The 15,753-nt window shown below is 26.9% G+C and overlaps 1 protein-coding gene across 1 annotated transcript in view; it reads right to left on the bottom strand.

Moving 5' to 3' along the window:
* The window catches only part of LOC117173313 (tumor necrosis factor receptor superfamily member 10B-like), a 34,735-nt gene extending 19,904 nt beyond the window's left edge, over positions 1-14,831 (bottom strand). The window contains exon 1 of the mRNA XM_033361805.1: positions 14,287-14,831. Coding sequence (XP_033217696.1) covers positions 14,287-14,352 — 66 coding nt within the window. The 5' untranslated portion in view covers positions 14,353-14,831. The remainder of the gene's footprint in view (positions 1-14,286) is intronic.
* Positions 14,832-15,753: the final 922 nt, after the last annotated feature.

Raw genomic sequence — 15,753 nt, 5'->3', positions numbered from 1 at the left:
GGGGGGGGGGGGTACCTAAATGTCACAAATTGACACAATAGGGAGGGGTGAGTCAAAAATCACTGAAAATAGCGTGACGTAATATGTAGAGGCTCTCTTTTGCATAAAAAAGTATTTAAAAATATGATTATTATTTTTGAATTTTTTTTGCTGAAAATTTTCATTTTTTAAACATTTTTTTATTTTTTTGAACAAAAGTAATTTTTTTCCAAAAAGTAAACGAGGTATTGAGTTTTATATGAAATCGAGTATAAAAGTGATGAGGGCACCAATAAATACGATGACGTATCTGAATTGGAACTTCCGACGTTGATAAAACGGAAATGGTAATTGGGACTACTGTCTCCTATAGTACTATTGCTTTTTTGTTATCAGTCCATTGACACTTTGTCATTGCGACTGTTTTCACATATTTGTTCTCGTTTCTTTCGCTCTATTTGCTACACGAAAATATTTAAAAAATTTTATGTAGTTTTAATTGTTAGTTCTAATTTTGCATGCAACAAAATATAAAAAAACTGTAGTAACAAAAGTATTTATTTAAAAAATAGGATTCTCTTATCTAAAAGAAAATTGCGTAAACAATCTCGCCAGTTATCAGAATTGGTAATCCGGTGTAATTAGGATAATTTAGTCTGATCGGAGTAATCCACTTTTAATCTGGCGTAATTTATATAATTTGTAATAATCCACTTTTAATCCAGTTATAATATGGAGTAATAAGTTTTGATCCATAGTAATCCACTTTTAATTTGGTCTAATTAAAGTAATTTACTCTAATCCACTTGATATCCAGTTCTATTACAAAGAAATATGTTTTAATCCAGGGTAATCCACATTTAATCTGGCGTAATTTAAGTAATTTTTCGTAATCCACTTTTAATTCATCAAAACTATGAAGTAATAAGTTTTAATCCACAGTAATCCACATTTAATATGGCGGAATTAAAGTAATTTGTTTTAATCCACTTTTAATGCAGTTATAATATGGAGTAATAAGTTTTAATCCAGATGAATCCACTTTTAATATGGCGTAATTTTAGTAATTTTTCGTATTCAAATTTTAATTCATCAAAACTATAGGGTAATAAGTTTTGATCCAGAGTCATCCACTTTTAATATGGCGTAAATACATCAATTTGTTTTAATCCACTTGTAATCCAGTTATAATATGGAGTAATAAATTTTAATCTAGAGTTATCCACTTTTAATAAGGCGTAATTAAGGTAATTTGTTTTAATCCACTTGTAATCCAGTTCTATTATGGAGAAATACGTTTTAATCAAGCGTAATCCACATTTAACCTGGGGTAATTTTAGTAATTTTTGTAATCCACTTTTTATTCATCAAGACTATGAAGTAATAAGTTTTAATCCAGAGTAATCCACTTTTAATTTGGTGTAATTTAAGTAATTTACTGTAATCCACTTGGAATCCAGTTCTATTCTGAAGAAATGTTTCAATCCAGCGTAATCGACATTTAATCTGGGGTAATTTTTTGTAATCCACTTTTATTTCATCAAGAACATGGAGTTATAAGTTTTAATCCAGGATAATCCACTTTTGATATGCTTAATTAAAGGTATTTGTTTTAATCTACTTGTAATCTAGTTATATAGTGAAGTAATAAGTTTACATTTAGATTAATCCACTTTTAATCCAGATTAATTCAGGTAATTCACAGAAACCCACATGTGATATATTGTAACCCACTTGTAATACATTTATGAGATTAGGTAATACGGTTCTAATGCGGGATAATTCACTTGTAAGCCACTTATAATATGGAGTAATACAGTTCTAATGCGAAGTAATAAATTTAAAATGCGTTGTAATCCACTTGTAATCCATTTCTGAAATTAAGCAGTGAGATTCCAAATTAGGCACAATCCTCTTAAAATCCAGTTCTAATATGGAGTAATACAGTTTTAATACAGTTTTAATACAGTTTTAATCCAGCTCAATCCATTTTTAACTTGGGTTAATGCAAGTAATTCAGAGTAATCCACTTGCAATACAGTTAAAAGGTTATAATGCGAGGTAATCCACTTGAAATTTGAAAAATCCAGTTGTAATCCACTTCTGCAATAGAGTAATACAGTTCCAGTTTATCATCGTAATCTACTTGAAGTGCTTCGTAATCCACTTGTAATCCAGTGATAATATGGAGTAATACGGTTAAAATGAGACGTAATCCACTTGTACACCAGTTATAATATGCAGTAATACATTTATAGTTCAGCGTAATCCACTTTACAGTTCTCATTCGGCGTAATCAATTTGTATTCTGGGGTAATTCAAATAATTCGGAGCAATCTACTTGTAACCCGCCGTAATCCACTTGTGATGCATCGTAATTTTCTTGTAATACTTCGTAATCCGTTTGTAATCCAGCTATCATATAAAATAATAAGGTTTAAATTCGGCGTTATCAATTTGTAATCCAGTTATAATATGCAGGAATACAATTCTAATCTATCGTAATCACCTTGCAATCAGAGGCCATTTAAGTAATTCGGAGTAATGCACTTGTTATACGTCGTAACCGATGTGTAATAAAGTTATAAGATTTAGTAATACGGTTCGAATGCAGTATAATCCACTTGTAATCCACTTATAATAGAAAGTAATACATTTGTTCCAGCCCGAGGTGATCGATTTGAAATCTGCAGTAATCCACTTGTTATCCAGATATAATATGAAGTAATACAGTTATAATGCGACGGAATCCACTTGTAATCCAGTTCTAATGTGGATTAATACAGATCTTATTCTGTATAATTCACTTACTATGCATCGTAATCTACTTGTGATTAAGTTTTAATATAGAGGATTACAGTTCTAATACGTTAAAATCCACTTGAAATCCAAGGTAATATACTTGTAATCCCGTTATAATTTTGAGTAATGTAGCTTTAACACAAGTTATCCATTTGTAATCCGGCGTTATTGACTTATGATAATTCAGAATAATCCACTTGTAATCCATTGTAGACGGATTGTAATCCAGTTCTAATAGGGCTTAATGCAGTTCTAATTCGACTTAATCCAATTGTAATCAGTAGTAACTTAAGTAATTCAGAGTAATCCATCTGTAATCTACCTTAATCCACCTGTAATCCAGATATATTAGCTAGTAGTGCAGTTGTAATCCAGAAAAATCCACTTGTAATCTCGAGAAACTCAATTTACACCGAGTTACCTGCTTTTAATCCACTTTTAATCCACTTTTAATCTACAGCAATTTAGTTCTGATGTGGAGTTATTCACTTGTTACCCGAAATAATCCAGATCATTCGGAGCAATTTACATAGGCAATCCAAATAGTTTTCAACTATTTTGTTTAAAATTTGCCTGGTTTTTAAAAATTAATTTTCCTAACTGAAAATTAAATTATTCTATTTTTGTTAAAAATTCATCTTTTGCTGTTGAATATGATTAGTTTTTGTTGAAAATTCAACTATTTCGTGAAAAATTATTCTAATTTGTAGGAAATTGAACAGTTTTTAAAAAAGTCTTTTTTTTTGTCCAAAATTCAAATATTTTAGAAGGAAATTTAACTATATACTGCGGTAAAATTGCGTCTGCCTTGCATTAATCTTGCATTACTATAACATTAAACATTGCATTCAATATTTCAGTAATATAAAAGCAAAATTTCAGCAAAATTGCATCAATATTGTAGCAACATTGCACCAGTATAGCATTTAACATTGAACTTAACATTGCATCACTATTACATTCAACATTGCAGCAACATTATATCAAAATTTCGGTAACATTAGAGCAACATTGCATTAAAATTGCACCAACGTTACAGTAACTTTGCACCGACATTGCAGCAACATCACAGCAAAATTTCGGTAACATTTTAGCGACATTGCATCAACATTTCAACAACATTACATCAAAACTTCGGTAACATTAAAGCCACATTGCATTCACATTGCACTAACATTGCATCAACATTGCAGCAACATTACAGTATAATTTCGGTAAAATTTCAAAGACATTGCGTTAACATTGAACCAACATTGATTTTTAGCGAAATTTCATTAACTTTGCATCGATATTGCATCAACATTGCACCAATACTGCTGAAACATTGCAACAATGTTAAATTTAACATCGCGATAACATTGATTAATATTGCATCAACAATTCATAAACATTGAATCAACATTGAATCAGTATTGAATCAAAATTGCATCAACATTGCAGCAGAATCACATCACAATTTCGGTAGCATTACAGCAACAATGCAATAACATTACACTAACGTTGCATCAACATTGCATTTTAGGGATATTGCATGAACGTTGCATCTATATTGCATCAACATTGTACTAAAACTGCTGAAACATGACAACAATGTTAAATTCAACATTGAGATAACATTGATACAATATTACATCAACAATTTATAAACATTGAATCAACATTTCATCAAAATTGCAGCAAAATTGAAGCAGCATTACATCAAAATTTCGATAAAATTACAGCAACATTGCACTAACATTGCTTCAACATTGCAGCAACATTACAGTATAATTTCAGCGAAATTGCATTAACATTGCACCAACATTGCATTTCAGCGAAATTGCATTAAATTTGCATCGATATTGCATCAGCATTGCTACAACACTGCTGAAGCATTGTAACAATCTTAAATTCAACATCGCGATAACATTTATATAATATTGCATCAACAATTCATAAACATTGAATCAACATTTAATCAGTATTGAATTAACATTGTATCAACCTTGCAGCAGCATTACATCAAAATTTCGGTAACATCACAGTAACAATGCAATAACATTATACCAACGTTCATCAAAATTGCATTTTAGGGATATAGCATGGACGTTGCATCGATATTGCATCAACATTGTACTAACACGACTGAAACATTGCAACAATGTCGAATTCAACATTGAGATGGCATTGATACAATATTAAATCAACAATTTATAAACGTTGAATCAACATTAAATCAACATTGTGTCAACATTGCATCAACATTGTGTCAACATTGCATCAACATTGCATCAACATTGCAACATCATTACACCAAAATTTCGATAACATTGCTGCAACATTGCATTAAAATTGCACAAAAATTGCATCAACATTGCATCATCATTGCATCAGCATTGCAGCATCATTGAAGCAATATTGACGCAATATTGTGTACTTTTGAGGTTTTTCAGTTTTTTAATGAGTGCGCTCTGTTTATTTTTATAATTACTAGAATATCCTTTCAGTGACGAGGGGTAGCAAGTGGTAACGTATTCCGGAATACCTTCACTTGCACAGGTCGGAAGGTCACGCTACACTGGTTTACACACATTTTTTCAATTCGACTTCCGATAGGAAGTTCCAGGCAAAGGGTAAAATACGCAAAATACTGCAGCTGCCTGCACTCAACGTTGCCAGCTAAATTGAGATAATTATAATTTCAAAGCTTCCATTTTTTTAATATGATTTTTAAAGTAATAACGAACTCTCAGCGCCCTATTTATAATAAATTTCACGGAATATTGATTCAGACAATCCTTTCTATTGCACTTTCATTAATTAAGGGGATGATTTTTTAAATAAAAATCGTAGTTTCATTAGAAATATTATTTAATGTAGTATTCTTTTAATTAAAAATAGGAATAAGTCTGAAATAATTTTTTTTTCTCAGTGAAATGCTCAGTGGGGCAAAAAAAAAGTTTATAAACAACTGTTTAGGTAAGTACTTTGCAATTTTACAAGTGTTCTGTTGTAATTTCTTTTTTTTTTGTATACAAAATTAATCTTCTTCATTGAAAGTTCAACTAATTTGTTCAAAATTGAACAAAATTAATAGAAACTAATTTTATTTTTGAATCAAAATTGATCGATTTTAGTTTTAATAAAAAAATTTGTTTAAAAATTCAACTGTTTTGCAGAAGATTGTAACTTTTTTTTAGAAAATTAAAGTATTTTTGGTTTTGAAAATCAATCTGAAAATATAAAAATGTTGTTAGAATTATATAGCTTCCGATAGAAAATTTATTTTTTAAAATAAAGTTAGTTAGCAATTGATATTTTTGAGTTAAGAAACAAAATATTTGTTTGAAGATTAATGTTGTTGTTAACAATTTATATTTTCAGGTTGCAAATTCAACAATTTTGTGTTTTCCTCATATAAATCAACTTTTTTAAACTGCAAATTTAATTATTTCGTTTTTGGTCGAAACTTGACATTTTCTAGTTAAAAAATTAAACTATTATTTGGTTGAAAATTCATATTTATGAACTGAAAATTAAACTATATGTTTGAAAATAGTTTTTACTTTTAATAGAAGATTTAACTATTTTATTAAAAATTCGCTTTATTTTTTATTGAAAAGGCTGTTTTGAAAAAAAACTTACCTATTCCATTTTGGTTTGATAATTAATTTTTTTTTTGTAAAAAAAATTAATCTCTCTTGTTAAAAAATAAACTTTTTAGATGAATATTGAATTCTTTTCTCGAGAATTATTTTTTCTTTCATGATTCATCATTTTAGTTAAATATTCATCTCTCTAGTTAATAATTGAACAATTTTGTTGTTAATTTGTTTTTTGTTCTTGAAAATTTAATTATTTTGTTGAAATTTTTTTTTGCGGTTTAAAAGTTCATTTTCTTTATTGAAAAGAAATCAGTCAATTTTTGGTTGAATATTCATATATTAAATTGAAAATTGATCTTTTCTCGTTGAAAATTTATCATTTTAGTTGAAAAATTTATTATTTGGTTATAAAATCGTTTTTTTGGTTGAATTAAACTGTTTTTTATTTAAAAAATAATAGTTTTCTGTTGAAATATTAACTATTAAATGTTTTGTTAAGAATTAATTTTTTTGTTGCAAAATCGACTGTTTGGTTTGAAGTAGAACTACTTTGTAAAAAATTAATTTTTCGTTGGTTGAAGATTCATAACTATAGTTATAAATTCAACCTTCGGATCAAAAATTAATTTTTTATTAAAAATTCATATATTTTCAAGTTCAAAATTCATGTTTTAAAAATCAGTCTTTTTGACTAAAAAATTCAACAAAGTGGTTGAAATACATTTGTTTGTTAAAAATTCATAATTTTGGTTCAAATGGAAATTTGTGGTTGAAGATTCATCCTATTGGTTAAAAAAATTGCTTGGTTAAAACTCAATCTTTTTTGGTAGGTGTTTCAACTATTTTATTAAAAATAAATTTATATGCTGAAAACTCATATTTTTCGTTCAAATTTCTTTTTTAATGAAAATTTAACTATTCCATTTTCGATTTAAAATTATTTTTTTTTTAGTAGAAAATTGATATTTTTGAGTATAAAACTATTGAACTATTTGGTTCAAAATTTATCTCGTATAAATAATTATTTACCAAATAAAATCGAAGACAAATTTTTCTTCGAAATGGTTGTGGGAGGAGGGGGTGTTTTTTAAATCAGATTTTTATAATGATGTGAAAGTAAAGTTCCTTTGAGTTGCGTATTTTTCATTCCCTTTGACGAACAAAATCTGCAATTCTTCCGTGTTTTAAGTGTGTGAGTTAATCTGAAAGTCGTTAACGAGGGATTTCAATCTTCAATGAGTGTCGAGTCGGCCTGAGGATGTCGAGAAAATCAGAAAATCCGATGGAAATACGAAAAGTGAAAAGTCTCAAGTTTTCTCGATCGGAAGTCATTAGAGACGCTTTCGTTATATTTTTCACTTTTTTTTTATTAATTTAAAAAATCCGATTTTGCAACTTTTTCATTTCAACAAATAAAGTTGGCGAGAATTTGATCTAATTTTATATATGAATACATTTTTAGTTTATAATGACCCAATTCAAATCTGAAAAGAATTTCAGTTTGGGAAAAGTTATTTTCTAGCTCCGCTGGGATTCAAATCTGAAGACCTGGGTTCGAATCCCAACGAAGCTAGAGATAATTTTTTTTTCATACCCAAAGATTAAAACAAAAACAATTTTGGTTCGAGACTAGTAAATAAAAAACTGTAATTGTAAAAGTGCACTTTCTTCTGATAAATGATTCAAATTTTATAACTTGCTGAAAAGGAACAATAAATAAATTTTCTTGATGACTCCATGTCGTTCGCGGAAATGTGTTTGGGTATGATTTTACATATATTTATTGTTATTAATTGGAAAATAAAGAACCATTTGGCAGACCAAACATTTAAAATGTGAAACTATTTAATGTTTGAAGATTTATAGTTTAAAAGCATCCCCTAATTTAAATAATTCTAATCTTAAGCCCTCTAAACTCAAAGAATTTAAATCTCAAAAGAATTCCAGTTTGGAAAAATTCCTTTCTAGTTCCGCTGGGATTCGCATCTGACGATTAGGGTTCGAATCTCAGCGGTGTTAGATTTTTTTGATTCTAAGGACTAAAGTTAAAACCATTTTGCTCTTAGACTAGTAGGTTAAAAACTGTAATTGTAGAAGTGTACTTTCTCCTGATAACTAATTAAAATTGTATAAATCACTTAAGAGGAACAATAAATTTTCTCTGATGGCTCAATGTAGTTCGCGGGAATGGGTTTGGGCCTGATTCTCACATATATTTATTTTTGCTAATGTGTGGAGAATAAAGGGCCATTTGGCAACAAAGAGCGGACCTTCGCGTCGCTCCCACGACTTCTAGGCATTATTAGCCTAGACTTTTGACCAACACTGATCTTTCCGGTTCAACCCCCACGATCATTCCCTTTACTTTTTTTCGCGTTCTCGTTTCTTCCAATTCAACCTTATTATTTTATTTTATTTTTTGTATTTTTTATTCCCTTCTTACTTTATTTTTCTCGTTAGCAGAAAGTAGCATGTGAAATGATCGTATCTCGATTTACGATATTCCTTTTCCCTTCCAATTATATTGTTTTCCTTTTTGCCGGGTAAAAGATATAAAAATATTTTTCGAATTGAATTTTTATTTTTGGACGACTGAAAAATTCCATAAACTGAAATTCCTTAAAATAAAAAATTTCGGACAATTTTTAATTCCCGAATTTGGAGATTTACCGAAAAAGTAACTAGTAATTACCACAACAGAAATTGTCTTAAAAATGAAAATTCCCTAAATTTCAAATTCCCAAAAGTACTAAAAATGTTATTTTCAAATTCCCGATATTATCAAATTCTCAAAAATGGTAAATTTCCGAATTTTTATATTAACGAAAAAAATGTTATATTTAATAGTTTTGAGAATAAATAATTTATATAAAATTAAAGTGTTTTCTACAGGAAAGAGCTGACATAATTTTGCCCAAATATCAAAATTGCGAATGTGAAAAAGACTGAAAAAATAGTTATCGGAACATAAATTTTCGGAATAATAAAATTTCCCGAAAGAACATAAAACTACTGAAAGTTTTCATTCCCGAAATTTTAATACCCGAAATTTCTAATTTCCGAAAATAGTTAATTACCAAAATTTCAAATTCCGGGTAAAAGTGAAATTTTAAAATTCAGAAATTTACTAATTTTGTGAATGAACTATTTTTGGTAATATTTAAATTTGGGTTTTTCAAATTGTGGGAATAAACACTTTCGACAGTTTGATTTTCTTTCTGGAAATTTGAATTTTTGGAAATTTTAATCTTCACAAAAGTTTCTGTAACTATTTTATTAGTGTATCCCATAGAAAAAATTTTAACTTTTTTTGTGCAGACATTTGTAAATTTACTATTTTATGGAATTTGGAAATTTTGACAATTTACCATAGTCAAAATATTGAAAATTCGGTCATTTATTATTTTCGGTAATTTCAAGATTTTGAGTTTTAAATATTCTGGGAAATTTCTCTTTCGACAATTATTTTTTTGGTATTTTTCCACATTCAAGATTTTGAAAATTTGACAAAATTATTAAAAAATTGTGGTCATAATGAATAAATAATTAAATTAATAATATGTTCATATAACGGGATGATTATAATAATTACTGAAACAACAATTTTTCAAAAAATATAAATTCCCGAAAGAAAATAAAAGTACTGATAATGTTTATTCCCCAAAAAAATAAAATAAAATTAAGCAATAATAAATAATCCCATATAAAATAAAATAAATTATTCCAACAGAATAAAGCTCTTGAATATTTTTGTTATTTCGGCAATTCCCTTTTTTCTTTCGGGAATTAAAATTTTTCTGGAAGTTTTTGTTTTAGTAGGGTCCACATTTGGGATTGTGAAAAACCACCAAAATTATTGCATGCCAATATTGAAATAATATTTTCGACATTACAAAATATCAAACACAATACAATTTCTAACATAGGAAAATGTCCGAATTAAAAAATTTCCAATTGTAAACAACTGTAAAATTGTTATCTATTAATGGGAATTTAAAAATTCGACAATTTTATACAGTCTCTGGAACTTAAAATTGTCGAAATAGACGAATTATAAAATGTTCAAATCTAAATAATTAAAAAATTGTTATAAAAATAAAATAAAAAATATTATTGTTATAAATATTATTATCTAATTTTCCTTAGAATACACTATCGGAAAATTTTAAGTTTTAGTAATTTTCTGTTTCGAATATTTTATTTTTCGGGAATTTTACAGGATTGGGCATTGTATTTTTCGGTAAAAAATTAATGCAGACAAGATTTGTTTCTTCCGGAAAGCTGAATTGAGTACTGAATGCGATTCTCGTAAATTTATAGTTTCCTGTCATGGTTTAAAACGGCTTTTTGTGGAATTTATCCCGCCCTTCTATCATTTTCAAATTAAAAAAAAACTTTCTCAAAATTTATAATAAAAAAATGTTTATTTATTTAATCCATCAAAATTAGCATAAAAATGTAGATTAAAAAAAAGCACCGCTAGAACAATTTATTTAGTATTAAATGGAAGGATTTTCCATGAAGAGGAAATAGCAATAAATAAAGAAAGTGCATGAATAGACTTTTTCTCACGATTAACCGCGACGAATCATACTGAGCATTAAAATTGAACGATCCGATTTGCTTGACTGGCTTCCGGTTTTGTGGTCGTAAAATTGTTTTATAAAAATTTTAATATTTTCCATTATTTTACCCTTTCTTTTTAAATTAAATTTTAATATTTAAATAAATATACCGTATCCTCATATTTATTACAAGTATGTTTTATGAAAGAAAATATTTTTTTTATTAAATTTTTTTTTTTTGGTCGAAACCTAAAAAAGGTTTCAAAATATATTCCCTATACATTATATTCCTTGTTTGCATAAAATTATTATTTTCTATTTAAAAAATTTAAAATGTTGAAAAATTCTTTATTTAATAGTTTTTTTTTTCGACTAAACTTTCAATTATTGATTTTCAAAATTTTTTCAACAATAATTGATATATTATTAAAATTTTATTCAGATAAAGTTTTAAAGAATCTTTTCCTAAGCAAAATAAGTGGTCACTAATTAAAATCTTATTATTGTTATTATTATGGTGTTTCTAATAAATGAATAATATGCCTGGAATTTTATTATTCAAGAATTTTCAAATTCGGCATTTTATATTTCAAATCTTTTTTTCGAGAATTTTATTTTTTGCAATTTTTCAGACCTCCCAACTTTGAATCCAAGAAATTTTTCTATGTTTAATGTTTGTTTAAAGTAACGTTTGAATTTAAAATAAGAATAATTTTTAAAAATACATTGAACATTGGGAAAATTATCTCCGATAAAAAGATTTCATTATTGTTTTTTAATAAATAAATAAATCAACAATAAATTTACAATAAATAATTTACAAAATAATTTTTTTTATTGTTCAAAATCGGCAATTTTCTGTTGGGAATTTAGAATTTTTAAAATTTTCAAATCCCGAAAAATAAAATTTCGGACACTAAAAGTGCCGAATTAGAAAATTCCTGAAAGAAAGTTGTAAGAATTATAAAACGTCTAAAACAGAAAATTCCCGAATTATAAAATTTTATCAGGTGTAAAAAAAATTCCGAAAAACAAAATCCCGACAATAAAATTCTTGAATTGGAAAATGTTAAAATAATAAAATTTTCGAATTTAAGGAATTAAAACATTTTTTACAAATGTTACTTAATTATTAAAATACCAAAATCAAATATTTTTATTAAAGTAATAATTAATTGGAAGGTTTAAAGTTTCTAAAATTATTATTTAAATTTAAAATAACAATAATAGAAAAAATATATTTCTGGATGACATTTAAAAAAAATTATTTTAATTTTATATTCAAACAAAAATTTTAGAAACATTAGAAATAACTTTTTTTATAAAAATATTTCATTATCGTATTTTTAATGAATAAATGACAATTACAAACAAATTATTGTTTAAATTCGGAAATTCAAATTTGATAATATTATAAACTTTCGGGAATTTTTTAATTCGGGATTTTGACATTTCGTCATTTTTCAGTCTTCTCATTTAAATCTTGAATTTAAACAATAAAACACATTGTTTTTAAATAAATATTATTCATTTATTAAAAAAATATATCCTTAAAAAAGATTATTTTTGGTTAATGTCTAAAGCTCTTAAAAATATTGTTTGAATTAAAATCACAATAACTGAATAAAAAATGGTAAAAGATAATTTTAAAAAATGTACGCCACGAACGAAAACGAAATTTTTTGCATAAATTTTCTATGAATTTGGTAACATTTTTAAATCAACTTTACCCAAAACATTTTTTTCAAACATTTTTATTTTAAATTCAAACAGTTTTGAAACAAATTTTTAAAAGATTTGATAAAAATATTTCATTCTTGTATTTTTGCAAATAAATAATATTAAATGAACAACTATGTTCTAATTGTTTAAATATGGGAATTTTCTAGTTCAGATCTTTTATAATTCGGAATTTTTAAATTCGGTAATATTATAAACTGTCGGGAAACTTCTAATCCGGGATTTTTATATTTCGTAAATTATATAATTTCATGAATTGTACAGTGTGGGAATTTTTTATTTTGGGATTTTTCAGTCGCCTCATTTTATAATTTGACAATTTTTTTTGGGAATATTATATTCTGGAAATTTTATAATTTTATTATTCGAGAATTTTCCATTTCTGGCATTTTACAGTGTCGGAAATTTTAAATTTCATGATTATACCCTACAATTTTCTTATTTGGGAATTTCACAATTCGAAATTTTTATATTGAGATAATATAATAATTTCGGGAATTTCCTATTTCGAATATTTTATTTTTCGTGAATTTACAGTGCCAGGTATTGTATTGAGATTTTTCAATCGCCCCTTTATTAATCGGGAATTTCAAATTTCGACCATTTCATAATTCCGGAAATTTTGGTTTTGATTTTTTTGTTTCGGGAATTTTATTGTGTAGGAAATTTTATTTTCCGGAATTTTTCAGTCGCCATCGGGAATTTTCGAATTCGGAAATTTCATAATTCACGCATTTTGTTATTCGATAATTTTAATAAGCGGAAATTTTATTATTCGGGAACTTTAATAATCGGGCATTTTATTTTTCGGGATTTTTCTGCCCCCCTTTCTTATTCGGGAATTTTCCAATTCGAAATTTTTATATTCAGAAAATTTTATAATTTCGGGAATATCCTATTTCGAATATTTTATTTTTCGAGGATTTACAGTGCCGGGAATTTCATTGTTGTGATTTTTTAATCACCCCTTTATTATTCGGGAATTTTCCAATTCGAAATTTTTATATTCAGAAAATTTTATAATTTCGGGAATGTCCTATTTCGAATATTTTATTTTTCGGGAATCTTACAGTATTGGGAATTTTATTTTTCGGAGTTTTTCGGTTGCCATCGGGAATTTTCCAATTCGGAAATTTTATAATTGGGGAATTTTGTTTAAACAAAACAAATTTTGTAATAAATAAACAAATTCAATTGCAACGTAAGTTTATTTGTAACAATCTAATTAATGTTATCAAAACAAAATTGTAATTGTTGAAATTCGAAAATTTTGTAATTTGGGAATTTTATTTTTTGAGAATTTTAAACAATATTATGAAAATTTCACAGTAACAAGAATAATATTTTTCGCGATTTTTCAGTAGTCCAAAAAAAATCTATCATTAAATAATCGTAACATTTTTTCAAATTTGGTAAGAAGCTATAATAAGCATACTTCGATTGAAAACAAAATGTTTTAAATTAACGATATTTTAAGTTTCGAATATTTTTCATAAAATATAATCATTTTTTCAATTATACAAAATTAGATATTCTTTTCTGAGACCTGTAAAAGAGATTTTTTAAATTGTTAGTGCGAAAGAATCGACCGAAAAAAAAAAAAAAAAAAAACTTACCCCTAGTAAGAAGATAATAGAAGAAACTAAAAAGAGCACAGCCAAAAATTCCCTTTTGGATTCCATCCTAAGTGAAATTCCTCAACTTCTGGTAAAACAGCTTATTTCCTCTTCCAGTTGATTTTCTTTTCACAAACTTTGTACTTTTCTTTCACTTTTACTTACAAATTTATAATCAAACCTTCGTTATTTCTTCACTCACACTCACTTTTTTTAATATATTAAATTGCTTCTTTTTAAATTGATTAAATAACAATTTAACTTAAATTTTCTCAGTCAACTTTCATCACTTTTATCTCACAAGATAGAAAAATGAACCACAACATTTTTTTCCTCGTCACTCGAAACTCGATATTGATTCGATGGACCAAATTCTCGAAATAGAAACACCTTTCTCGTATTTATGAGTTCTCTTCCGGGCAAGCGATATCCTTTTAGAAATTTACGAAGGATTCGGAATAGTCCAAAATGGAAATGAGGTCAAGTTAAACAATTTATTTTGAAAGTTGTATTTATTTTCAATTTTGAATTGATAAGAAAATTTTAAATTCGGAAATAATTTTTTTTTTTTTTGAAAAAAATGACTTATAGTGTGTGCGGAAAGTTCGCGACCTTCCTCGGGGATCGCCTCTCGTGGAATGAAACGAGAGGAGAGGAGCTATTCGGACAGCTGCTGGCGAGCACGCGGTTCTCGGTCACGTGGCAACAACACCCCCGCCATCTCATCAGTTTTGGGGGTGAAATTTAAATTCTTTTTGTGAAATCGGAAAAAAATGTGGAAACACCTTTTTTTTGAAAATTTGAAAGAAATATATTTTATCAGGTATACACATTTAATAAATGTATTTCTAAAGCGGGACGTTGCAAAAACCTTGAAAAAAGAAAAAAAATTCGAAATACAAAAAAAGTTCTAAGAATTTGAATTTTTTAATAAAAATTTTTTTTCTTCAAATGTTGACAAAAATCAGTGTTAAATTGAATCCTGCAAAGTTTATTTGAAAAATTGTATTTGGTACGGTGGTACTTTTTGAAGAAATTTTGTTTTATTCGGAATTTTATTATTCGGGATTTTTCAAATTTTGGGATTATTCTTTCGGCAGTTTTATGATTTCGTGAAGTTTCAACTTTCGCATATTTTCTTTTTCGCGAATTTTACAGTGTCAGGAATTATATTTTTCGAGGGTTTTAAATACTAAAGTATCAAATTATTTAAAATATAAAATCCTGGATGAGTTTAAATTATTAAAACAACTAGCACCATTAAACATATTATAAAACATTAAATTTATCAAAATTTTAAAGCAATAATTATTTAGATAAATTGAACGATTTTTAATTGAAAACGTTTCAAATCAAACAACTTTAGGGGATGACTAGAAAATCCCGAAAAATAAAGTTGAAAAAAATTATTTTCGAAATAGAAAATGCCCGAAACATAAAAATCCCGAATTGGAAAACTTCCGAATA

This window comes from Belonocnema kinseyi, chromosome 5 (assembly GCF_010883055.1).
Source record: "Belonocnema kinseyi isolate 2016_QV_RU_SX_M_011 chromosome 5, B_treatae_v1, whole genome shotgun sequence".
Classification (NCBI taxonomy): Eukaryota; Metazoa; Arthropoda; class Insecta; order Hymenoptera; family Cynipidae; genus Belonocnema; species Belonocnema kinseyi.
This window is presented reverse-complemented; position numbering and strand designations above follow the sequence as displayed.